The sequence below is a fragment of the Jaculus jaculus genome, chromosome 6 (genome assembly GCF_020740685.1).
Source record: "Jaculus jaculus isolate mJacJac1 chromosome 6, mJacJac1.mat.Y.cur, whole genome shotgun sequence".
In the NCBI taxonomy this organism is placed as follows: domain Eukaryota; kingdom Metazoa; phylum Chordata; class Mammalia; order Rodentia; family Dipodidae; genus Jaculus; species Jaculus jaculus.
The window spans coordinates 514,252-538,698 of record NC_059107.1 but is presented as its reverse complement, the minus strand read 5'-3'; the positions used below and the strand labels follow the sequence as shown (position 1 = coordinate 538,698).

Below are 24,447 nucleotides of genomic sequence, written 5' to 3'. Positions count from 1 at the left end.
AGCCTCTAGCTACTAACTCCAGATGCATTGACCACCTTGTGCATCTGGCTTACATGGGTACTGGAGAATTGAACCTGTGTCCTTTGGCTTTGCAGGCAAGCGCCTTAACCACTAAGCCATGTCTCCAGCCCCTCACGTACTTTTATTAATTTTTATTATTTATTTATTTATTTTTGGTTTTACGAGGTAGGGTCTCACTCTAGTTCAGGCTGATCTGGAATTCACTATGTAGTCGCAGGGTGGTCTAACTCTTGGCAATCCTCCTACCTCTGCCTTCCAAGTGCTGGAATTAAAGACCTGTGCCACCATGCCTGACTGTGCTTTTTTTAAAAGTACAACTTTTGATTTCTGGTGGGTACCACTAGGTTTAAGGAGGTCTGTGCAAAGTGCAGAGGGATTCGACCTAGAGGGCCTCTTCTTGAGGCGCAGTGCCACACTCACTAGCCGGACTTTCTTTTCCTCTTTCAGCTGCTTCCACACATCACTGTACATTTCATCTAGGCCTTGCCGTGTCTGCTTATAAGTCTCCAGTTCAACTCTGGTGTCCTGTTTTGTTATCTGCATCAAACAAGAATAGTAAGAATGGTTGTTTATAAAAAGCAAACTAGATGTATGCCATAATTAAAAAAAAAAACACTTTCTACTTTTTTTGGCTTGTGTGTGGTTTGCTTGCATGTATATGTGTTCACATGCATGTGTGTATGTATGCTTGTGTGCATGGCTGTCAGAGGTTGAAGTTAGGTGCCTTCCTTAGTTGCTCTTCATCTTATTTCTTCTTTTTTTTTTTAGAGCCAGTTTAATTTTTTGTTTAGTTTTATTATTACTTATTTGAGAGCAACAGACAGATAAAGAGACAGAGAGAGAGAGAGAGAGAGAGAGAGAGAGAGAGAGAGAGACAAAATGGGTACACCAGGGCCTCTAACCACTGCAAATGAACTCCAAATGCATGTGCCACCTTGTGCGTCTGGCTTACATGGGTCTTGGGGAATCGAGCCCCGAACCGGGGTCCTTAGGCTTCACAGGCAAGCGCTTAACTGCTAAGCCATCTCTCCAGCCCCTTCCTTCCTTCTTTCCTTTCTTTTCTTTTTGAGGTAGAGTCTAGGCTGACCTGGAATTCACTATGTAGTCTCAGGGCGGCCTCAAACTCACAACTATTCTACCTCTGCCTCCTAAGTGCTGTGATTAAAGGCATGTGCCACCATGGCCAGCTCTCTTCTCTTTTGGCTTATGTGTAATATGTGTGGTGTGTGCATAGTGCATGTATGTTCATGTTCAGGTAAATGTGAACATATGCCCTGTGCACATGTGTGTGGAAGCCAGGAGAAAACCTGGGTGTCCTCCTCTATTGCTCTAGCACCTTATTTCCTTTAGAGTCTCACTAGGGGCTGGAGAAATGGCTTAGCGGTTAAGGTACTTGCCTGCAAAACCTAAGGACCCAGTTTCAGTTCCTCAATATTCACGTATGACAGATGCATATAAGGGGGTACATGCATCTGGAGTTCATTTGCAATGGCTGGATGTTCTGGCATGCCCATTCTCTCTATCTGCCTTTCTCTCTCTCTCTCTTTCTTTCTCTCTCAAAATGAGTAAGATAAATAAACAAAAATTAAAAAAATAAGAGTCTCACTAAGCTGATAATTTTTGGTTAGACTGGTTGACTAGCAAGCTCCACTGATTTTCCTGCTCCTCCACAGGACTGGGGTCACAAGAGTACATCATGGTCTTGCACAGCTTTGTATATATGAATGCTTGGAATCAAAGTTGGGCCATCAAACAAGTGCTCTTACCAATGAGCCATCTCCCCAGTCCCTCCACCTTATTTCTTTTTACTTATTTTATCTGAGAGACATACAGAAAGAAAGAGAAGCAGAAAGAGAACAAGTGCACCAGAGCCTCTAGCCACTGCAACCATACTCTAGGCATATGTGTCCCCCCTGCTTCTTTCTCTTTCTTGGTGGGATGATTACAGGCGTGTGCCACCATGCCAAACTAAACCAACAGATTTTTTTTTTTTCAAGGCATGGGTTCATTCTAGCACAGGACAACTTGGAATTCACTATGTAGTTTCAGGGTAGCCTCGAACTTATAGTGATCTTCCTACCTTTGCCTCCTGAGTGCTGGGATTGAAGGTGTGCACCACCACACCCAGCACAGATGATGCCATTTTACACAATAGACTTGATCATCTGTAGTTTATACACTGGGGACCCTGAAACCAATCTCCCATGGTGCCAGGGACAGAAATGATTTGAGATTGTCAATGGCACATGTGCTTGAGAAACAGAAAGGTCAATTTCTCACCTCCACACTCTTTTCACTTCTTTCACGAATTAATTCGTTTTGTTCTCTTAAGTGCTGCTGTTCTTCTTGAAGTGAACAAATTCGGTCTGTTGCAGCTGAAAGCTGATTAAAAAAAGATTTCTTACATTTCTCAACATCAAAATCAATCTTCATAGGTGAATTAAAAGTTAATATTTACCTGTCATCTTCACAATTTACAGAATATCTTCCTGATTGATATTATTTCATTGCTTTAAATAGGGACTGCATGATTAAAAATTGCAGACACAAGATGGACATAGTATAACCTCCCACTCCATCCCCAGCTCCTACCAGCTTTTCCCTCACCAGACAGCCCTCATGTTACAGATGGTAACATACTTGTCTATGTGAGCAATAATACATACTGAAAAACATTAGAAGTGACCTGAATGTCCGCTAATGAGAAATAGTTAAATATATCACAGGGCAAGAACAAAACAGAAATATGTAATCTCCCAAGCATTTACAAAGGCTTTTGTGATTTTTGTTTTGTTTTGTTTTTTTTTGAGGTAGGGTTCACTTTAGCTCAGGGTGGTCTTGAACTCATGGCGATCCTCCTACCTCTGCCTCCCAAGTGCTGGGATTAAGGGCGTGTGCTACCATGCTCGGCGCCTTTTTTTTTTTCCTGTTTGGTTTTTCGAAGTAGGGTCTCACTCTATCCCAGGCTGACCTGGAATTCATTATGTAGTCTCAGGGTGGCCTTGAACTCATGGTAATTCTCCTACCTCTGCCTCCCGATGCCCGAATGCTGCAATTAAAGCCATGTGCCACCATGCTCGCATCCTTTGGTTTTTCAAGGTAGGATATCTCTCTAGTCTAGGCTGACTTGGAATTCACTATGTACTCTCAGGCTGGCCTTGAACTCACAGCGATCTTCCTACATTGGCCTCCTGAGTGCTGGGATTAAAGGTATGTGCCACCACGCCTGGTCTGTTTTTGTTTTTCACATGTTTATGTGTGTGAATGTACTTGTCGGGGTCAACAGACTTCATGTGTCTTTCTCAGTCACTCTACATTAAAAATTTTTTTTTGGTCTTTCGAGGTAGGGTTTCACACTAGCCCAGGCTGACCTGGAACTCACTATGTGGCCTTGAACTCACGGTGATCCTCCTGTCTCTGCCTCCTGAGTGCTGGGATTAAAGGGATGCACCACCACACCCAGTTTACATTTTAATTTCTTAAAATTTATTTTATTTTACTTTCTTTGTTTTTTTTTTTTTTTTTTTTTTTTTTTGAGGTAGGGTCTCACTCTAGTTCAGGCTGGACTGGAATTCACTCTGTTGTCTCAGGATGCCCTCAAACTCATGGCAATCCTACCTTTGCCTCCTGAGTGCTGGGATTCAAGGCGTGTATAATTACCATGCCCGGTTTAAATTTATTATGATTACTTTTTGAGACTCGACCTAGAGCTCACCAATTGTGATAGACTATCTGACCAGCAAGTCCCAGGGATCCTGCCCTTTCCACCTTCTGAGTACTGATGTGTACCATGTAGGTGCTGGTATCTGAACTTGGGTCTTCATGTTTGTACAGCAAGCACTTAACCCACTGAGCCGTCTCACCAGCCCCTACAAAATCTTTTAGTGACTTGAGTATATACATATGACACAATACCAATAAAATAAAAAATATGGTAGCTTTCATCTTTTTTTTTTGGTTTTGTGAGGTAGGGTCGCACTCTGGCACAGGCTGACCTGGAATTCACTGTGTAGTCTCAGGGTGGCCTCGAACTCACGGCAATCCTATCTCTGCCTCGAGAGTACTAGGATTAAAGGTGTGTGCCATCACACCCGGCTCTGCTTTCATCTTAATTTAAAAAAAATGACAAAAAACTAGCTAGGGGCTGGAGAGATGGCTCAGTGGTTAAGGCATTTGCCTGGGAAACTAAGGTCCCAGGTTCGATTCCCCAATACAGGTAAGCCAGATGCATGATATGGTAGCACATGTGTCTGGAGATCGTTTGTAGTGATGGAGGCCCTGGCATGCCCATTCTCTCTCTTTCTCTATCTGCCTCTTTCTCTCTCTCAAATAAATAAATAAATGAAATAAAAAAAAAAAAAACTGGCTGGAGGTGGTGGTGCGTACCTTTGATCCCAGCACTTGGGAGGCTGAGGTAGTTCAAGGACAGTCTTACCTGGGCTAGGTGAGACCCTACCTTGAAAAACCAAAAGGAAAAAAAAAAAAAGAAAAAGAAAACAGTCACTTAGTATACTTTGCAACGATCATGAGCTCTTTTGATTTATAATTCTTTTTTAAATTTTTATTTACTTAGCTTTTATTTTTTGGTTTTTTGAGGTAGGGTCTCACTCTAGTCCAGGCTGACCTGGAATTCACTACAGAGTCTCAGGGTGGCCTCGAACTCACGACAATCCTCCTACCTCTGCCTCCTGAGTGCTGGGATTAAAGGTGTGCGCCACCACACCTGACTTCATAATTCTTTGTTTTAAACTTAAAAAATATTCTCTAGATGGATGTGCTACTACATGCATCTAGCTTATGTGGGTTTTGGGGAGTCAAACCTAGGTCCTTAGGTTTTGTAGGCATGTGCCTTAACTGCCAAGACATCTCACCAGCCTTTTTTTTTTTAATGAGCAAAAGCATATTTTGTTGTGGAGGAAGAATTAAAGATTTGGAGAAGGGATGCCGGGTGTGGTGGTACACACCTTTAATCCCAGCACTCGGGAGGCAGAGGTAGGAGGATTGCCGTGAGTTCGAGGCTACCCTGAGACTACATAGTGAATTCCAGGTAAGCTGGGGCTAAAGTGAGAACCTACCTCAAAAAACCAAAAAGATTTGGAGAAGAGCGATCAAACTTAAAGCATCAGAAACAGGCACTATAAGAAGCTTCCTTTCATGGAGTGCATTATTGTGATTAAGCCAGATGCTACATGGACATGCAGAAGAAGGGTGTCATGAGGCAAGGAAGATGGAAAAATGCAGCAGCCAGGCCCTCCTTCTTTCAGCCCTGGGCCCCAGGTCACAGAGAAAGGAGGGTAGAGAATGAGCAAGAAGCCCGATCCTGGCATCATTCCTTGGTAGAGGGACCTTAAGACTCTGAACTCCCAACTCTCTCCTTGGATTTGAACCCAGACTTAAGTTTCTAAGCACCTGCTGTGTCTATGGAAGACCCTTTAAGGCTTTAAAGGATGTTTTGTCAAACTGGAGCAAACAGGCAAAAGCCATCAATTAGTTCCCATTCCTATTGGTGAAGATATAGAAAAAAGAAATATACCCTGAAGACAGAAACATGTCTCTAAGTACATCTTTTTTCCTCCTCAGGTAGGGTCTCGCTCTAGCCCAGGCTGACCTGGAATTCACTATGTAGTCTCAGGGTGGCCTCAAACTCATGGAGATCCTCCTACCTCTGCCTTCCCAGCACTGGGATTCAAGGCGTGCGCCACCATGCTCGGCTAAGCATATCTTTATAATTATCTGCCTTTAAAGAAAATACACCCAGCTGTTCAGATCAGAAGCAACACTACAGCTTCAGTCATGGAAGACCACCTGGCTGGAGAAGAAAGAGTGTTCTGGACGACTTACTCTTTACAACAATATTGTAAATCATGTACTATTACCCAACTTGGAGACTGAAAAGTGAGTCTCAGAGTCCTTCCTATCTAAATGGAGACCCAGAGAATGCCCTACTGAGTGAATGCAAGTCCTCAGTGCTAAGTGCTGCAGTTACTCCTGTGATGCCTCATGGGAAGACTGTCTTTGAGTCACCTTCTACGCACAAAAACCTGAGCCCCTCCCCTGAAAGGCCTTGGGAAAAATAGTCAGTTTGCAGTGACCCTTATAAAGGTCTTTCATTACAGACTCCTCGCTGCACCCTGCCATGCCATGGGGTGCTCTTTTTAAACCCCTTCTCAAAGCGCTACTTCTTCCCACTACCTGTGGAAAGTCTCAAAGGCCGAGCAACCCCCCTCCTGCTAACAGAAGACAAGATGTGTCCACCAAGGAGACTGCTGGGCAGCGGGCAGCAAGCCTTCTTCCTCGGCCTCAGCCCTCCTTCTTCCTGTCCTTTCATTCTCTCTCTTCCTAGTGAGAAAGCAGAGAAAGACCATGCTGTGGGGTTAGTGGGCTGGGGCCTTGGTAACAGTCTATGCATTCTGGGGCAGCAGGGTGCACACAGCATCATAGGAAAGGCAGAAAGAGGAAGAAGCTGCACTCTCACAGCAGGGCTGTGCTGTTCCAATGAGTGACTCTGAGATGATAAAACCCAAGTTGCTGAGCACTGCTTCAAGACAGTGTATAGCTGGGAGCTCTACACAGGGTAGAACACGCATGTTCTCTTGTCTCATGAAACTCAACCGGAGGCTAGTGATTCCCCTTCCCGCTGGCAAGAGGCTCTGGTCAGATGTACTGACTATACCATTTCTTTTTCTCCCAGGTTTTCTGTATTGAGAACTGAAGCTAGGGCCATGTGCATGCCTGGCAAGTACCCTACCACTGAGCTGTATCTTTAGCCCTCTTTTCACTTTTTATTTTTAGGTAGGATCTTGCTAGGTTGCTCAGGCTAGCCTTGAGATTACTCTAATGTAGGCTTTGAACTTGAGATCCTCCTGGCTCAGATTCCCAGGCAGCTGGGATTATAGGCCTACACCACCAGGCTTGTTTTATACCATTTCTCTTAACTTAACTTTCAGTCACTCTGTTTTGTTTAAGGCTAAGTTACAAACCTCTTCTTGAAGCTTTGAGTTAGTTTTTTCCAAGCCATCTATCTTGGTCTGAAGATCCCCAACTGTGCAGCTGTAGGAAGTAAAAATATTAGGTAAATATGTACTTGTAACTGCTGCTTCCCCAGCAGGTGAACAGTGAGAGGGAGATAGATTCCTGGATTTCCTATATGTTTAAAGAAAGGCAGAGGGTTGATCATAACTCTAAACACACATGTCTATTTAAATACACTGGACAGGCTAGGTGTGGTGGCGTACACCTTTAATCTCACCACTCCAGAGGCTGAGAAACAGCCAGGTGTGGCGGCGCACGCCTTTAATCCCAGCACTGGGAGGCAGAGGTAGGAGGATCGCCATGAGTTTGAGGCCACCCTGAGACTCCATAGTGAATTCCAGTTCAGCCTGGGCCAGAGTGAGACCCTACCTTGAAAAACCAAAAAAACAAAACAAAACAAAACAAAAAAACCCACAGGCTGAGGAAGCTGAGTAGCTATGACTATGAGGCCAACCTGGGCTGCCGAGTGAGCTCCAGGTCAGTGTGGGCTAGAGTGAGACCCTGCCTCAAAAAACAAAAACTAAATACAAATAAATAAATATGCTGGCTAACCTATTTTATCCCTCAAAGATGCTAGTCATTTCCCCACCCGCCCCCCAACGTAGGGTCTCACTCTAGCCCAGACTGACCTGGAATTCATTATGGAGCTTCAGGGTGGTCTTGAACTCATGGAAATCCTTCTACCTCTGCCTCCTGAGTGCTAGGATTAAAGGTATGTGCTACCACACCGGGCTTACTCATTCTTTTTTTATTTTATTTTTATTTATTTATTCAAAAGTGACAGAGAGATAAATAGCCAGATAGAGACAGAAAGAGAATGGGCGCGTTAGGGTCTCCAGCCACTGCAAATGAACTCCAGATGCGTGTGCTCCCTTGTGCATCTGGCTAACGTGGGTCCTGGGGAATCGAGCCTCGAACCGGGGTCCTTAGGCTTCACAGGCAAGTGCTTAACCGCTAAGCCATCTCTCCAGCCCTTACTCATTCTTTTTTAGTCAGCTTAAAGAAGTTATTTTTTTCTGGGCTGGAGAGATGGCTTAGTGATTAAGGCGCTTGCCTGCGAAGCCTGAGGAACCCATGTTTGACTCTCCAGGTCCCAAGTAAGCCAGATGCACAAAGTGATGCAAATGCACATGGTCACACATGCATACAAGGCAGCACATGTGTCTGGAGTTCAATTATAGTGGCTGAACGCCCTGGTATGCCAATTCTCTCTCCCTCTCTCTCTCTCTCTCTCTCTCACATATAAAAGAAAAGGCCAGTTTCTTGGGCTTACCTGGACTACAGCAAGACCCTACCTTGAAAAAAAACCAAAGCCAAAACACAAACAGAAAGGAACCATCAAGATTACAATCATAGGGGCTGGAGAGATGGCTTAGCGGTTAAGCGCTTGCCTGTGAAGCCTAAGGACCCCGGTTCGAGGCTCGGTTCCCCAGGTCCCACGTTAGCTAGATGCACAAGGGGGCGCACGTGTCTGGAGTTCGTTTGCAGTGGCTGATAGCCCTGGCGCTCCCATTCTCTCCCTCTCTCTCTCTGCCTCATTCTCTGTCTGTTGCTCTTAAATAAATAAATAAAAATAAACCAAAAAAAAAAAATTAAAAAAAAAAAAAGAGAGAGAGAGAAAAGTGAAGAAGATGCTTAAGTCCATGACCTCAGTGACAGGAAGGTCCCCATCAGGTCCAACCTGACTTCCCCCAGTGCATTAGGGGCCTGCTTATGTGCTGATTCCCAGCAGCTGCAGGGCTTTGCCATGGCTGTGGGCACTCCAGGTTCCATGCATTTACCTCTCTATGCTGTATAGTAGCCCAAAACAAGGGACCAAAGAGTTCTCTAAAGTTGCTCATCAAGGAGAAATCCCCCCCTTCCGTAGTCTGGAAGTCTGGACACAGGAATGTGGCTTGAATGATTATAGCTCTGCTTCTTGGTTTGGAAAAAAAGTTAGTCATAAATAGTGGAAACTCCAAAAAAGTTCCAGAAATAGTGACAGTATGACAAGGATATAACTATTCCATGGACAAAAAAGACCAGGTCCTACCTTAAGTGCCGGTTAAGTTCTTCCACATAATTTTTTTGATCCAGGACGTCGGTAATGCTTTCATGCCTTATGAAAAGAGATAGGAAGACAGAAAAAAAGTTAAATTCATGCCAGTGCTTTGCATCTGTCCCCTAACTTTCTGACTACCAATATTTTCAGGAAACAAAAGACAGAGTTAAATGTGAAGTAAACAGAACAAAGTTGGCCAGGGATACAGTAGTGAGGCTATGGGACAGGCTACATTCACTTATTTGTCCTGCAGAGCCCTCTGACTTCTACTAACTGGCTAGGCCTCTGGAATGAGGTGAGAAAGCCTCAGGCCTGTATGTGTCGTGGAAATTCCAGTCTACCATAGTGAGCAGTTACATAAGTGGCAGGTGACATAGGCCTTACTGTAATGAAGAAAGGGTTCATTCAGGAATGGAAACTGACAGATGTTTCAAAGCACAAAGATGAGCAATCTAACTGCTAGTGGAATTTGGGTTTGAAAAGTCTTCAACATTTTAGTGATTCTCCCTATCATTTCTTTCTTTTTTAAAAAAAAATATTTTATTTATTTATTTATTTGAGAGGGGGAGAGAGAGAGAAAGGAGGGAGAAAACAGGCACATCAGGGCCTTTGGCCACTGTAAACAAACTCCAGAAGCATGCTTGCTTGCAAAGCATAATGGCCTCAGTTTGATTTGCCAGTACCCACATAAAGCCAGATGCACAAAGTGGTACATGTGTCTGGAATTCATTTGCAGTGGCAAAAGGCCCCAGCATTTCCATTATCCCTCCCTCTCTCTCTCTCTCTCTCTCTCTGCTTGCAAATAAAAAAATTTTTTAAAAAAGAATACGATTTAAGTTTTAAGTTGTTGAGCACTTGTACTTAGGGTTCATGGAGTATCCAGAGGCTCCTGGTGGTCCCTCCTTGGTCAGATACACTGCCAGGCACTGAGACCTGTGAGTATAGGTCAGAAAGATGTGCAACAGGCAAGTAATATATGCATGTAGTGAGAATTTACAAGGGACATTCCCTTACAGGGCTTTCTTCTCTCATCAGATCCAACTATCTCTCTAGGATGGTCCCTGCAATGAGAGTATACCTATCCTTTTTATTATAGTGTGATAGCATACACACTGTTCCATTGTTTGTTTTCCCTTTCTTTTCTTTCCTAGATAACAACTTCTTTTACTTTTTGGTGGGAGGAGGGGGTTTCAAAGTAGGGTCTTGCTCTAGTTCAGGCGGATCTGGAATTCACTATGTAGTCTCAGGATGGCCTCAAACTCATGGCAATCCTCCAACCTCTGCTTCCCAAGGGCTGGGATTAAAGGTGTGCACCACCAGACCCAGATTAGATAACTTCTTTTAAAAAGAACGTTCTTGGGCTGGAGACATGGTTTAACTGTTAAGTGCTTGCCTATGAAGCCTAAGGACCCTGATTCGAGGCCAGATTCACCAGGACCAATATAAGCCAGATGCATAAGGGGGCGCAAGTACCTGGAGTTCGTTTGCTGTGGCTAGAGGCCCTGGCACGCCCATTCTCTCTCTATCTGCCTCTTTGTCTCTCTGTCACTCTCTCTCTCTCTTTTTTTTTTTGGTTTTTCAAGGCAGGGTCTCACTCTAGCCAAGGCTGACCTAGAATTCACCACATAATCTCAGGGTGGCCTCGAACTCATGGCGATCCATCTACCTCTGCCTCCCAAGTGCTGGGATTAAAGGCATGTGCCACCATGCCCAGCTTTTTCTCTGTCACTCTCAAATAAATAAAATAAAAATAAACAACAACAAAAAAAGAATGTTCTTGGGCTTGGAGTTTAGCAGTCAAGGTGTTTGCCTTAGAAGCCTAGGTTTGATTCTCCAGGACCCAGGTAAGCCAGATGCACAAGGTGGCGCATGTGTCTGGAGTTTGTTTACAGTGGGTGAATGCTCTGGCATGCCTATTCTCTCTGTCTGCTTCTTTCTCTCTCAAATATATAAATAAAATGAATTAAAAATCAAAACTTTTTTTAAAAGAAGAATGTTCTTGTTAACAGGGATGAGGGAAAGTGACAAATCCACAGCCAATTTACACAGTCTTATTCCATCACTGAATTATACTATCAACAAACATGTCTCTGCAAGGCATTAAAGAGGGTTTGGAAAGAAGAGAAGCTTCCTCTGAGGGGTGCAGTGAGATCTGACTGAGGTGAGGGCACAGGGCAGATGAAAGGAGAGCTTCCATGAGCATGCTCAGTCCTGCTTGCAGAGCTTAGGTCCTCAAGACTGAGGATGCTAAAAAACTGACCTCTGTAGTTAAAATAACAGAAGCTAAAATCTCACAACAAATTCATGAGCAGTGTTCTTTGCTAGAACCTCACTGAGCCCATCAAGAAGAGTTGGACTGTGTGGCACTTACTCTTTCCCACTGTTGACATCCTGCACATCCTTCAGGTAGAGGGAGAAATCGATCACACCAACCTGATGGAAGTAAAAGGCACAGGCTTAAATGAAAGATAGCATTCCTCATTTTCCACAAAGCTACACCTTTCAAAGTCAAGGTCTTCACTGCCACAACCGGGCTGTATCCAAACAGGAGTGCAGTGTTTTTCTTTCTTTTTTTGTAGGGGTGGGGGGAGAGAGAAGGAGATTTCCTACAGCTCAAGGAACAAGAGCTACAGTTTCAGCACAGAACTGACAGCTTAACCACCAGGCTTGTTCCCCTCATGCCAGTTTCAGTTTTTGCCATTCCCAAACATGATTTGCTCACTGTGTGCCTCTGTCCATGTTCTTTCTTTCTTTCATTCATCCTTTTTTTTTTTTTTTTAAAGTAGGATCTCACTCTAACACAGGCTGACCTGGAATTCACTATGTAGTCTCAGGGTGGCCTCGAACTCACAGCAATCCTCCTACCTCTGCCACCAGAGTGCGCCACCATACCCGGCTCCCATGTTGTTTCTTTACCCTTCCCTTCCACCTCCGTAGCACAGCAACCTAGTCCCTGTACCAGTGGGCTTTGTTTTGATACTTTTAGGTTCAGATCATGTCTGCAGGCCTTCTGTAAAAAAATCTCTAGCCTAGGGCTGGAGAGATGGCTTAGTGGTTAAGGTGCTTGCCTACAAAGCCAAAAGACCCAGGTTTGATTTTCCAGTATCCATGTAAAGTCAGATGCACAAGGTGGCACAAGGATCTGAAGTTCAGTTGCAGTGGCTGAAGGTCCTGATGTGTCCATTATCTCTCTCTCAAATAAATAAAATATTTAAAAAAAATTAAAAGCTGGACATGGTGGAACATGCCTTTAATCCCAGCAGTTGGGAGGCAGTGAGTTTGAGGCCACCCTGGGGCCACTAGTGAATTCCAGAATCCCAGGTCAGCCTGGGCTAGAGTGAGACCCTACCTTGACAAACCAAAAACAAGCAAACAAACAAAAAAGAATATGAATAAAAAATTTTTTCTAGTCTAATCCATTCCATCTAGAGTGCAGATTCCATTTTACCTGAGAATCTAAGTCTTCTCCTTTCAGGCAGATATTTGCATCAAGAACATTGAGTCCTACAAGCAGACCGACAATCACCATCCCTTCTTCCTCCATCATTAATGCCTCAGGCTCATAGAACTCACTGAAAGAGATTGACATGGCAGGAGAATTGCTCAAAAATATTTTTACTCTTCATCCCATTCGAACCTATCCTGTTTTTCCAGCCCTTGGTTGATACCTGGCTATCTCTCTCTCTCTTACAACAGAGCTACTTGCTGGGACCCATTCCTCCACTGTGTCAAGTGCTTCCACCCACTCCCTGGAGCAGAGCTATTTGCTGAAGACTTCTTCCCCCACTGTGCCAAGAACTTTGACTTCCTTCTCTGCTATAGTTTGTATCTCAGGGTCCCCAGTTTGATGCTCCCAGAATCTTTAAGAAGTGTGGCTTAGTGGAAGGTCTTTGGGGTCACTGGGGGTGTGCTTCTTAGAGGGGATAGTGGGTCCTTTGGCTTTTCTCTCTCTTTCCCTTCCTGGCCAGGAAGTGATCAGTGTTTATTTCACTAACTGCTCCCTTGCTACAGGCACAAAACATTTAATATAATAATTTCAAGTAAAGCTGTGAATGAAGGGCACGGTGGCACACACCTTTAATCCCAGCACTTGAGAGGCCAAGGTAGGAGGATCACTGTGAGTTCAAGGCTAGCCTGATACTACATAGTGAATTCCAGGTTAGCCCAGGCGAGAATGAGACCCTGCCTTGAAAAACAAAACAAACAAAACAAAAAAGCTATGAACATTATATCCTCATTTGAAGTTACAATAGCCAACTCTACTCCAATTACTTACAAAGATGATGAAATACCTTAAGAGATGTTTGTTATCTATAAGAACTTTCAGATAATCTGCCAGTTTCTTCTGCATGAGAGCAAGATAAAGCCAAGCTCGGCCTCTTCCCACACCTGTCCTAGAATTCAAAGAGAATCAAACTGTTGTGGCGTAATATTAACGAAAAAGCAGAGAAAGCCGATTTAGCCAGAGGAATCCACATGTATGTACACACATATACACATGCACACACATACTAATGCAGAGAATATTCTGGAAGTGTTTAGGAGTCACAGTAGATGATGTTTGGACTGGCGCAGGAAATGGCAGGCTGCTCACCTCTGAGTGTTTCTGGAATTTTGTTCAGTAAGCATGTTTTAGCTGGGCATGGTGGTGTAAGCCTTAAATCTTGGCACTTAAGAGGCAGAGGTAGGATGGTCAGGAGTTTAAGGTCAGCCCAAGACTACACAGGGAATTCCAGGTTACCTTGGGCTATAGTAAGACCCAACCTCAAAAAACAAAAACAAAACAGCCAATGGCATTTTTCTACTTTATTTTTTTTTTCTTCTTCTTCTTCTTTTTTTTTTTTTTTTGGAGGTAGGGTCTCGCTCTAGCCCAAGCTGACCTGGAATTCACTATGTAGTCTCAGGCTGGCCTTGAACTCATGGCAAGTTTACCTTTGTATCCTGAGGGCTGAGATTAAACTCTTATGCCTCCATGCCTGGCTTCTTTATTTTCTTTAACAAAAAGAAAAAAAAAATAGCTATAAAAAGTAATGTTCAAAAAAAAAAAGTAATGTCTTAGCCTGGCGTGGTGGCGTTTGCCTTTAATCCCAGCACTTGGGCACTCAGGAGGCAGAGGTAGGTAGATTGCTGTGAGTTCGAGGCCACCCTGGGACTACCTAGTTAATTCTAGGTCAACCTGGGCTACAGTAAGACCCTACCTTGAAAAACCAAAAAAAAAAAAAACCAAAAAAAAAAAAAAAAAAAAAAAAAAGGTAATGTTTCTTTTTTTCCTTTTTTGATTCTTTCAAGATAAGGACTCACTCTATCTAGCCCAGGCTGACCTGGAATTCACTCTGTAGTTTAGATTTAGGCTGCCCTCTTGAACTCACAGAAATCCTCCTACCCTGTTTCCCAAGTGCTGGGATTAAAGACATGAACCACCATGGCTAGCTCTTGTTTTATTTTGAGACAGGGTTTCATGTTGCCCAGGTTGGCCTCAAATTCACTATGTAGCCAAGAAGGATTTTGAACTTGATCCTCTTGCCTCTACCTCCCAGTTTTAACCTATTTTTTTTGGTTTTTTTTTTTGTGGGGGGTTTTCAAGGTAGGGTCTCACTCTAGTTCAGGCTGACCTGAAATTCACTCTGTTGTCTCAGGGTGGCCGCGTGCTCAGTGATCCTCCTACCTCTGCCTCCTGAGTGCTGGGATTAAAGGCATGCGCCACAATACCCCGCTTGAATATCCCGTCTTGAAACAAAACAACCCAGCTTGGTTTTTCTCTTGGTAGGATCTTACTCTGACCCAGGTTGACCTGGAATTCACTATAACACCTGACTGGCTTTAAACTTGCAGAGATCCTACTACCTCTCTGCCTCCCAGCTCACAAGTGCTGGGATCAAAGGTGTGTACAAACACACCTGGGTAAACTAACCATTCCTAGCACACAAACATTAAAGCAATAAAAAATAAGCATTAAAAGGAATGAAGAAAAAAGCTTCAACTGCAGACCTAAAACTAAGGGAAAATGGTCTGCTGTAAGCAGGGTAAATGCATTCGTCACATCTGAGGACAATGAAGGTAATGCCATAATCAACAGAAAGGGATCTTGGTATCAAAGACCTGGCTTACAGGTCATTGCCCTAATCAACAGAAGGGGATCTTGGTATCAAAAACCTGGCTTAGGGCTGGAGAGATGGCTTAGCCGTTAAGTGCTTGCCTGTGAAGCCTAAGGACCCTGATTCGAGGCTCGGTTCCCCAGGTCCCACGTTAGCCAGATGCACAAGGGGGCGCACGCGTCTGGAGTTCGTTTGCGGAGGCTGGAAGCCCTGGCGCGCCCATTCTCTCTCTCTCCCTCTATCTGTCTTTCTCTCTGTGTCTGTCGCTTTCAAATAAATAAATTTAAAAAAAAAAAACAAAAACCTGGCTTACAGGTCACTGCCCTAGATGACTCCAGGAGCCAGGATTAGAAGGGTTAAGCTATCAAAAAGATGTAGAACTAGAGTAAAGAGGAGAGAAAATACATAAGAACAGAAGATATTTAATATGGTGTTGCAATTACCTTCTTGGTGCAGGGACAAAGCACCCAACCAAAAGCAGCTGATGGGAGGAAAGGTTTTTTAAAAAATATTTTATTTTTATTTATTTATTTCACAGAGAAGGAGGGAGGGAGGGAGAGAGAGAGTATGGGCATGCCAAGGCCTCCAGCCACTGCAAATGAACTCCAGATGTGTATGCCCCTTGTGCATTTGGCTAATGTGGGTCCTGGGGAATCAAACCTGGGTTCTTTGGCTTTGCAGGCAAATGCCTTAACCCCTAAGCCATCCCTCCAGCCCGGGAGGAAAGTTTTTATTTTGGCTTACAGTATCGAGGGGACGCTCCATGATGGCAGGGGACAGTACAGCAGAGGCAGAGGCTGGACATTACCTCCTTATCAACATTAGGTGGAAAAGAGCAGCAGGAAAGTAAGCTGAACTCTAACAAGGGGGAGCTAGCTATAACACCCCTAAGCTTGCCCCCAACACTACCTCCTTCAGCAAGGCTCCACCTCCCAAATTGGCACCAGCAAACAACATGAGTTTATGGGGGACATCTGGTTCAAACCACCACATGTGGACATGGTAGGTAAAGCAGACCTGTGCTGCTCAGCAGGAATGGAAGGTGGTTCAGCTGTTCTAGCTAGGGACTGAATGACAATCGGTGGTCAAAATTCTACCCCTAGTAATCAAAGGCAAAAATTCAGGATGAACATAAAGATGTGTGTATGTGGATGGTTAGTGCAGCACTGCTTATAAGCACAAGAGTGTTTAAACAACCACAAAGCTCAAGGTTTTAAAAATTAACCATGCAAACTGAGTGTGGTGGTGCATACCTTGTAAACCCAGCAGTTGGGAAGCCAATGCAGGAAGACAGCAGTGAGTTTGAGGTTGGCATGGGCTACATAGCATGTACCAGGCTATCCAGGGTTATATATGAAGATCCTGTCTTTTTTTTTTTTTTTGGTTTTTCGAGGTAGGGTCTCACTCTAGTCTAGGTTAACCTGGAATTCACTCTATAGTCTCAGGGTGGCCTCGAACTCACGGTGATCCTCCTACCTCTGCCTCCTGAGTGCTGGGATTCAAGGCATGCGCTACCACTGCCTGGCCAAGTACCTCTCTTTTAATAGTCCTCCTCTTCGACTTCCCATTTCCTCTTACCCATGTTAATAATAAACTATTTGAGAAAGAGGCAGATAGAGAGAATGGGTGCAACAGGGCACCTAGCCACTGCAAACAAACTTCAGATGCATGAAATACCTTGTGAATCTGGCTTTTACATGGGTACTGGGGAACAGAACCCTGGTCCTCAGGCATTTTAAAAAATTGACAGCTTCCAAATTTACAGACAATAAACCAAGATAATTCCTTCCGTTTCCCTACCTTCCCATTCACAAATCCACTCTCCATTGTATTCCCTCCCTCTCTCCATTAGTCTCTCTTTTATTTTGATGTTGTGGTGGTTTGATTCAGGTGTCCCCCATAAACTTAGGTGTTCTGAATGCTAGGTTCCCAGCTGATGGATATTTGGGAATTAATGCCTCCTGGAGGGAGTGTATTGTTGGGCGTGGGCTTAAGGGCTTTATAGCCAGGTTCCCCATGCCAGTGTTTGGCACACCCTCCTGTTGCTGTGGTCCACCTTAAGTTGGCCAGGGGGTGATGTCCACCCTCTGCTCATGCCATCGTTTTCCCCTGCCATCGTGAAGCTTCCCCTCGAGCCTGTAAGCCAAAATAAACCTCTTTTTCCCAGAAGCTACTCTTGGTTGGGTGATTTCTACCAGCAATGCGAACCGGACTGCAACAGATGTCATCATCTTTTACTTCTCTTATGAGGGTCTTATGAAGGTAGCAGTAGGCACTGCAAGGTCATGGATCTTGAGGCCAGTACTGAACACTCCTCCATCACTTCTCAGCACCATGGTGTCTTTCTTATATATTTTATTTATTTATTTAAGAGAGAAATAGGCAGATAGACACAGAGAAGATAATGTGTTTGTCAGGGCCTCCAGATATTTGCAAATGAATTCCAGATGCATGTGCCACCTTATGCATCTGGCTTATGTGGGTATGAGGGAATTGAACCTGGGTCCTTGGGCTTTGCAGGCATGTGCCTTAACCACTAAGCCATCTCTTCAGCCCAATAAACTGTTCTTAACTTAGGTTTACTTTGGCAATATTTTATACATGTGAAAATAAACATAAATATGAACTCCTTCCTCTGTACTTTTCACAAAAATTGATGTACTGTTCTGCACCTTATTTCACTTAATGTCATTTTGAAAAGTCTTCCTACTTGGTACACAAAAGACATCATTTAAAAACAAAAAAACCAAGCGTGTTGGTACATATGTTTGTGTGTGTGGTGTGCATGTGTAGGTTGGAGGACAACTTTCAGTTAGTCCTGCCTTTCCAACCCTTTAGAAGTGGGGTTTCTCCCTCTCGATTCTTGTTCTGCTTCTGTTCTTTGAAGTGCTTGCCACAAGCTTGTGGGAAATCCTCCTGTCTCGTACTCCCATCTCATGTTAGTGTGCCAGGGTTACAAAAGCCCATCATAGCTTCTAGCTTTTTTATGTGGAGGTCTAGAGAACTGAACTCAGGTACTTGGGTTTGAGTGGTAAATGGTTTGTTCACTGAGCCATCTCCTCAGCCCTGACTTAATTTTTTTTTTTTTTTTTTTGAGGTAGGGTTTCACTCTAGCCCAGGCTGTCCTGGAGTGCTGGGATTAAAGACGTGTGTCACCACACCCAGCTCAGCTCTTTTCCTTCTTTCTTTCTTTTTTTTTTTTTTTGGTTTGAGGTAAGGTCTTGCTCTAGCCCAGGCTAATGTGGAATTCACTATATTGCCTCAGGGCGGCCTTGAACTCATGGCAATTCTCCTACCTCTGCCTCCCGAGTACTAATTTTTTTTTGTTTGTTTGTTTGATTTTTGGTTTTTTGAGTCTTTTCTTTTTCTGAGATGGCATCTTTTTTGGTTTTTTGAGGTAGAGTCTCACTCTAGCCCAGGCTGACCTGGAATTCACTATGTAGTCTCAGGGTGGCCTTGAACTCATGGAGATCCTCCTACCTCTGCCTCCTGAGTACTGGGATTAAGGCATGTGCCACCATGCCAGCTAGAATTTGTACTATTTCATAAAACAGAAAAACAGCACCCTTTCCTTGCAAGATCCCCAGCAGGGCTCCTTCCTCTAGGATCAGGGAGCTACTATTTATGTGCTGTTTTTGCAGACAGGGTATGACAACCTTGTCACTTATTTAACACCCAAAGGATTGGGGGGGGGGGTTTAACAGATGTGGTAGATTCAGGGCTCTGAGTATAACTTCCAAAATGCCTCAGGGCTAGAGTACAGCTCAGTGGTAAGAGTGCTTGCCTAGCATGTGTGAGGCCCTTGGAGTGAACCTCAATACGGGGGAAACAAAAGCTGGCACAGGGCTGGAGAGATGACTTAGCAGTTAAGGTACTTGCCTGCAAAGCCAAAGGATCCCAGTTCAACTCTCCAGGACCCAAGAAAGCCAAATGCACAAGGGGGCACATGCGTCTTGGAGTTCGTTTGCAGTGGCTGGAGGCCTTGGCATGCCCATTCTCTCCCTCTGCTTCTTTCTTGCTCTCAAATAAATATATAAATAAATAAAATATGGTTTAAAAAAGCTGGCACATGCCAACCTTTAAGCTTAAGCTATATGTAGGCTTGGAGGATGAACTAGAGACAGGGAATGGAGGTAAACCTACTTTTAAGAATGCACAAAGCCAGGCATGGTGGCGCACGCCTTTAATCCCAGCACTAAGGATGCAGAAGTAGAAGGATCGCCGTGAGTTCAAGGCCATTATAAGACTACATAGTGAGTTCTAGGTCAGCCTGGGCTACTGTGAAACCCTATCTTGAAAAACCAAAACCCAAACAAAACCCTAAAACAAAACAAACAAATAAAAAAGAATGTACAGGACTGGGGAGGTGGTTTAGTGGTTAAAGGTGCTTGCTTGCAAAGCTTAATGGCCTGGGTTTGATTTGCCAGTATCCCAGTAAAGCCAGATACACAAAGTAGTCCAAGTGTTTGGAGTTCATTTACATTTACAGAAGGTTCCAGGGTGCCCATTTTCTTCTTCTTCTTCCTCCCTCTTTTCTCAAGCAAATGAATATTTAAAAAAAGAGGGAGGGAGGAAAGGCAGAAAAGCAGCACAATACAATTTTCTACCAAAAACTGAAGGTATGTAAGGAATTATTAACCTCATCAGAGAAGCAGGAGAAACCCTGAGCTACTAGCAACCACACAAGCCCGAATCAGCTCCAGCAGCTGTTCCAGCAGATGGTTTGCTGGAAAGACCTACTTGCCCAGCTCTTGCCTGAGCTGGCAGGGCAGAACTACGAAGGGATTCTCCACTCATGTCAGCCTCGCAGTCAAGAAACCTGAAGACAACAGGGACCAGCTGGGCCCCTCCAGAACACCGTCAGGTACTCTCCACAGCCTCTCTCCCAACTGCTAGCACCAGGAACCACACTGGAGACCTTGAGACAGCAAGGGATTTCCACCACCCCTCTCCCACAAAGCATCTAGCACAGGTTATAGGAGCAGAAGATCCACATACCCAATGAGCCTAGACAAGCACACAGTGCAGCAAACAGGAAACCAGGCACGCACTCAGCATAGGTGAGATTGGAGGCCACCCCTAAAAGTAACAGGCCCTACTTACAATATTCCCTAGTGCCAAGTCAGATGCACAAAGTGGCTCATGCATCTGGAACCCATTTGCAGTGGCTGGATGCCCTGGCACATCCATTCTCTCTGTCTCTCTTCTATCTTTCTCTGCTTGCAAGCAAATAAATAATTTATTTTTATAAAAGCCTTTGTATAGCAAAGGACACTGGTTAGAGCTAAGAGGCAACCTAGAGAATGAGAGAAAATATTTGCCAGCTATACATCTGACAGGGTTAATAACCAGGATATACAAAGAACTCAAAAAACTAAATAAGGCTGGGCATGGTGGTGCACACCTTTAATCCTACCATTTGGGAGGCAGAGGTAGGAGGATTGCTGTGAGTGCGAGGCCACCCTGAGACTACATAGTTAATTCAAGGTCAGCCAGAGCCAGAGTGAGACCCACCTCAAAAAAACTAAAACAACAACAACAACAACAACAACAACAACAACAAACTAAATAAGAAATCAAACAACCCAATTAACAACAAAAAAAAAAAAATTGACAATAAATGCTGGCGAGGATGCGGAAAAACAGGAACCCTTCTACATTGTTGGCGGGAATATAAACTAGTACAGCCATTGTGGAAATCAATGTGGAGGTTCCTGAGACAGCTAAAAATAGATTTACCATATGACCTGCCTATAGCACTCCTAGGCATGTATCCTAAGGACTTTTCTCACTATCTTAGAGATACTTGCAAAACCATGTCTATTGCTGCTCTATTCACAGTAGCTAGGAAATGGAACCAGCCCATATGTCCCTCAACTGATGAATGGATAATGAAGATGTGGTGCATTTATACAATGGAGTTATATTCAACAGTAAAAAAAAAGTTAAATTATGAAATTTGCAGAGAAATGGATGAATTTGGAAAGGATTATACTAAGTGAGGTAACCCAGGTCCAGAAAGCCAAATGCTGCATGTTCTGTCTCATATGTGGATCATATAAGTCAGTAACAGGCCTGCAAGCTAGAAAGGGACTATAACAGAGGGAGGAGTGGAGAGGACTTAAGGGGATAGTATTGTACATATGTAAGTAGATGACGTATTACTGGGGATGGAATGGCAAAAAGTGAGGTCAGGAGAAAGGACTGAGTAAAGGAACGGTGTGGGAGAAGGGGTAATCAAAATATTAAGATTTTATGAATAGGCCATATGGAAACCTACTTCTTTGGATAATGATATACTCAGAAGCTATAGATTGATACTAGAAAAAAAATGTAGTGCCAGGGATGCAATACATTCTAGTGAGGTGTTGGCCAAGGAGATCCCTGGATGTTCCCAAAACATGACAGGCCATTGACAAGGCTCTTGGTTTCCCACCAGAACTAGATGGTAAGACCCTACTGTTAAAAACTCCACATGTTTGGGCTGCAGGTCACTGAGAAATTAAGCTGGAGCTGAGCTGAAAACCTCCTTCCTATAGACTAGCTGACAGAAAGCTGGAAAAAGCTACGCTACATTCAGCTCTACTGGAGACAGAAATCATCAATGGTGGTAAACAGCAGTAGACCTTGCAAGCTTTAAGACTGGCCAGCCAGGTCAAATGTGCCAACTGTCACAACAGTGGCATGACTGTTATAAAGGAAACCAACTGCTCTCTAATTGGACTGGAGGCCCACTCCACAGGAGGGAATATATGCCTGGTACTGAAAACCCAGTCAAAAGCCTATGGCAGGGGAGGTCATGAGCCTGGCTAAATGCATATACTATGCCCACCAAACTGTATTGTAAGCACTTTTCTTGATGTTTATATTCATATATTAATGCTACTCTCACTTTTGGTTAGAGAAGTTTCTCTTTTCTGAGGGCGGTGACCACTGGGAGGATTCAAAAGTGACCATAGTGCTGAGAAGAAATGACAGTGGAGTATTCAGCACTGAGACATCTATATCACACCTTCCATGGCTCAAGGTTCATTGTGGAAGAGGTGGCTGAAAGAATCTAAGAGCCAAAGGAAGGGTAGGACTGCTTACAGTGCACTCCTCCACACAGAAAATGGCCTGGATATACATGACCTTTCAGTGCCTGGTACTACCTACATAAGACCCCCATAATAGGAGGAAAAGATGATGACATCAAAATGGAATAGAGAGCCGGGCATGGTGGTGCACACCTTCAATCCCAGCACTTGGGAGGCAGAGGTAGGATCACCATGAGTTTAAGGCCACCCTGAGACTCCATAGTGAATTCAAGGTCATCCTTGAACCACAGTGAGACCCTACCTCGAAAAACCAAAAAAGAAAAACAAAACAAAATAGAAGAGAGGCTAATTGAGACGGGGAGTGTGGATCTGTGAGGAGGAAATTGGTTGTGGGGAAGGAATTATGGCTTATTGTCTATAATAATGGAAGCTGTCAATAAAAGTTTTTTTGAGATTTTGGCCCCCCTTCACCCCCCCTCCCCCTGCCGAGGTAAGGACTTGCTTTAGCCCAGGCTGACCTGAAATTCACTTTGTAGACTCAGGGGTGATCCTCCTACCTTGGCCTCCCAAGGTAGTGCTGGGATTAAAGGCGTGTGCCACCAGGACTGGCCCAGGTTTTTTTTAAGGGTGCTGGAAAGATGGCTAACTACTTAATGTTTGCTTGCAAAGCCTAATGACCTGAGTTCAATTTTCCAGTACCCATGTAAACCCAGATGTACAAAGTGGCACCTTTATCTGGAGTTCACTTGCAGTGGCTAGAGGCCCTAGTGTGCTCATTCATATTCTCTCTCCTTGAAAATATATTTACTTAAAAAGCTGAGCTGAGGTAGGAGGATCGTTCTGAGTTCAAGGTCAGTCTGAGACATAATGAATTCCAGGTCAGTGTGGGCTACAGCAAGACTCAAAATAAATATTTTTCAATCAGCAAGGAATTCAGAAGAGGTCAATATGAGGGAGTTGAAAACAAGCATAACATCAGTATCACTCCTACTTCACTCACTTTAATTCTGGCAGATTTCTCACACTAGTAGTGGTATCTGATGCTTCTGGACAGAGTTTCTCCACCAGCTCCAAAGGACCAAAGAAAGATTTGTTTTGACCAATGAAACTCTTCTTAACTAAAAGGGAAAACAGAAGTATTATTGTTCATAAAAACGAGCTTCAAAGTTTCCTCCAGGGTACTGAGTCTCCAGAAAGCCCAAGCAAACCATGGAATTCTATTGCTTAGTTCTCTCAACTCAGTCTTGGGGACTCCGAGAGGACAGGTAACATGAGTTCTCCCTACCCTGGGCAGCAGGGTTTCTTTGACAGCCCACCTATATTCTTTCTCCAAGAACTTACTGCCTAAGAGCTGAGCTTTGAAGAAGGCGCCTGTGGGCTGGAGGGATGGCTTAGCAGTGAAGCCACTTGCCTGAGAAACATAAAGACCCAGATTCAATTCCCCAGAACCTATGTAAACCAGATGCACAAGGTGATGCATGTGTCTGGAGTTCATTTGCAGTGGCTGGAGGCCATGGCCCACCCATTTTCTCCCTCCCTCCCTTCCTCTGTCTCTCAAATGAATAAAGAAGGCACCTGTGAAATCCTTTCTCCTTTGCCCAATTATTAGCAACATCTAAGCATGATTCCTTCATATTTTCACTGCCGTCTCTCACCTGGACTGCTGTAATATAGTGGGTTCCCCTCTTCCTAATATCACTTCCTCCTCACAATCTGTTCTGGACATAGCTTGAAAGCTCTTTGAAAAAAAAAAGTTAGAGCACCACTGTACCTTCATGACTTCCAAGTTCCTGCATGACCCAAGCCCTCCTCATGCTCAGATCTCATCTCCCCTTCTCTTGCTTCACATGCCTCAGTTAGCAGTTTTCCTCAAGCCAAGGTCGTTTCCATTCAGAACCTCTGCATCTTTTTTTCTCTCCTATGTTAGGACTGCTGTGACCTTAAATTTCTGCAGCTCTCCCTCTTCTCCCTTAAGTCTTTCCTTCCTTGCATTTTTAGTTAATACTTGTTTTTGCATCCACTGTCTTGTCCTCTAGAGCTGCACAGTGCAAGATTGGCGCTGGCCACATGTTTCCCACTGAGCACTTGTAATGTGCCTAGTGCAACTGATGAGCTGAACTAAGCTGTGCCGTAAGTGTAAAGCACTGTGGGGTTTAAACCCTATTATACACAAGAATGTAAAATATGGCATAAGACTTCAAATTGATGCTATATGAAAAAT

General features: G+C 44.0%; 1 protein-coding gene across 2 annotated transcripts in view; it reads right to left on the bottom strand.

The window, feature by feature from the left end:
- Positions 1-24,447, bottom strand: part of Rufy1 (RUN and FYVE domain containing 1) — a 73,712-nt gene that overhangs the window by 19,304 nt on the left and 29,961 nt on the right. The window contains exons 3-10 of one of the 2 annotated variants that reach the window (XM_004666619.2): positions 23,227-23,344; positions 13,387-13,488; positions 12,543-12,666; positions 11,466-11,527; positions 9,086-9,151; positions 7,002-7,071; positions 2,302-2,403; positions 442-558 (exon numbers count right to left, since the gene is read on the bottom strand). In XM_004666619.2, the coding sequence (XP_004666676.1) occupies positions 442-558; positions 2,302-2,403; positions 7,002-7,071; positions 9,086-9,151; positions 11,466-11,527; positions 12,543-12,666; positions 13,387-13,488; positions 23,227-23,344 (761 nt within the window). The remainder of the gene's footprint in view (positions 1-441; positions 559-2,301; positions 2,404-7,001; positions 7,072-9,085; positions 9,152-11,465; positions 11,528-12,542; positions 12,667-13,386; positions 13,489-23,226; positions 23,345-24,447) is intronic. The other variant, XM_045152541.1, reaches the window with a different exon arrangement.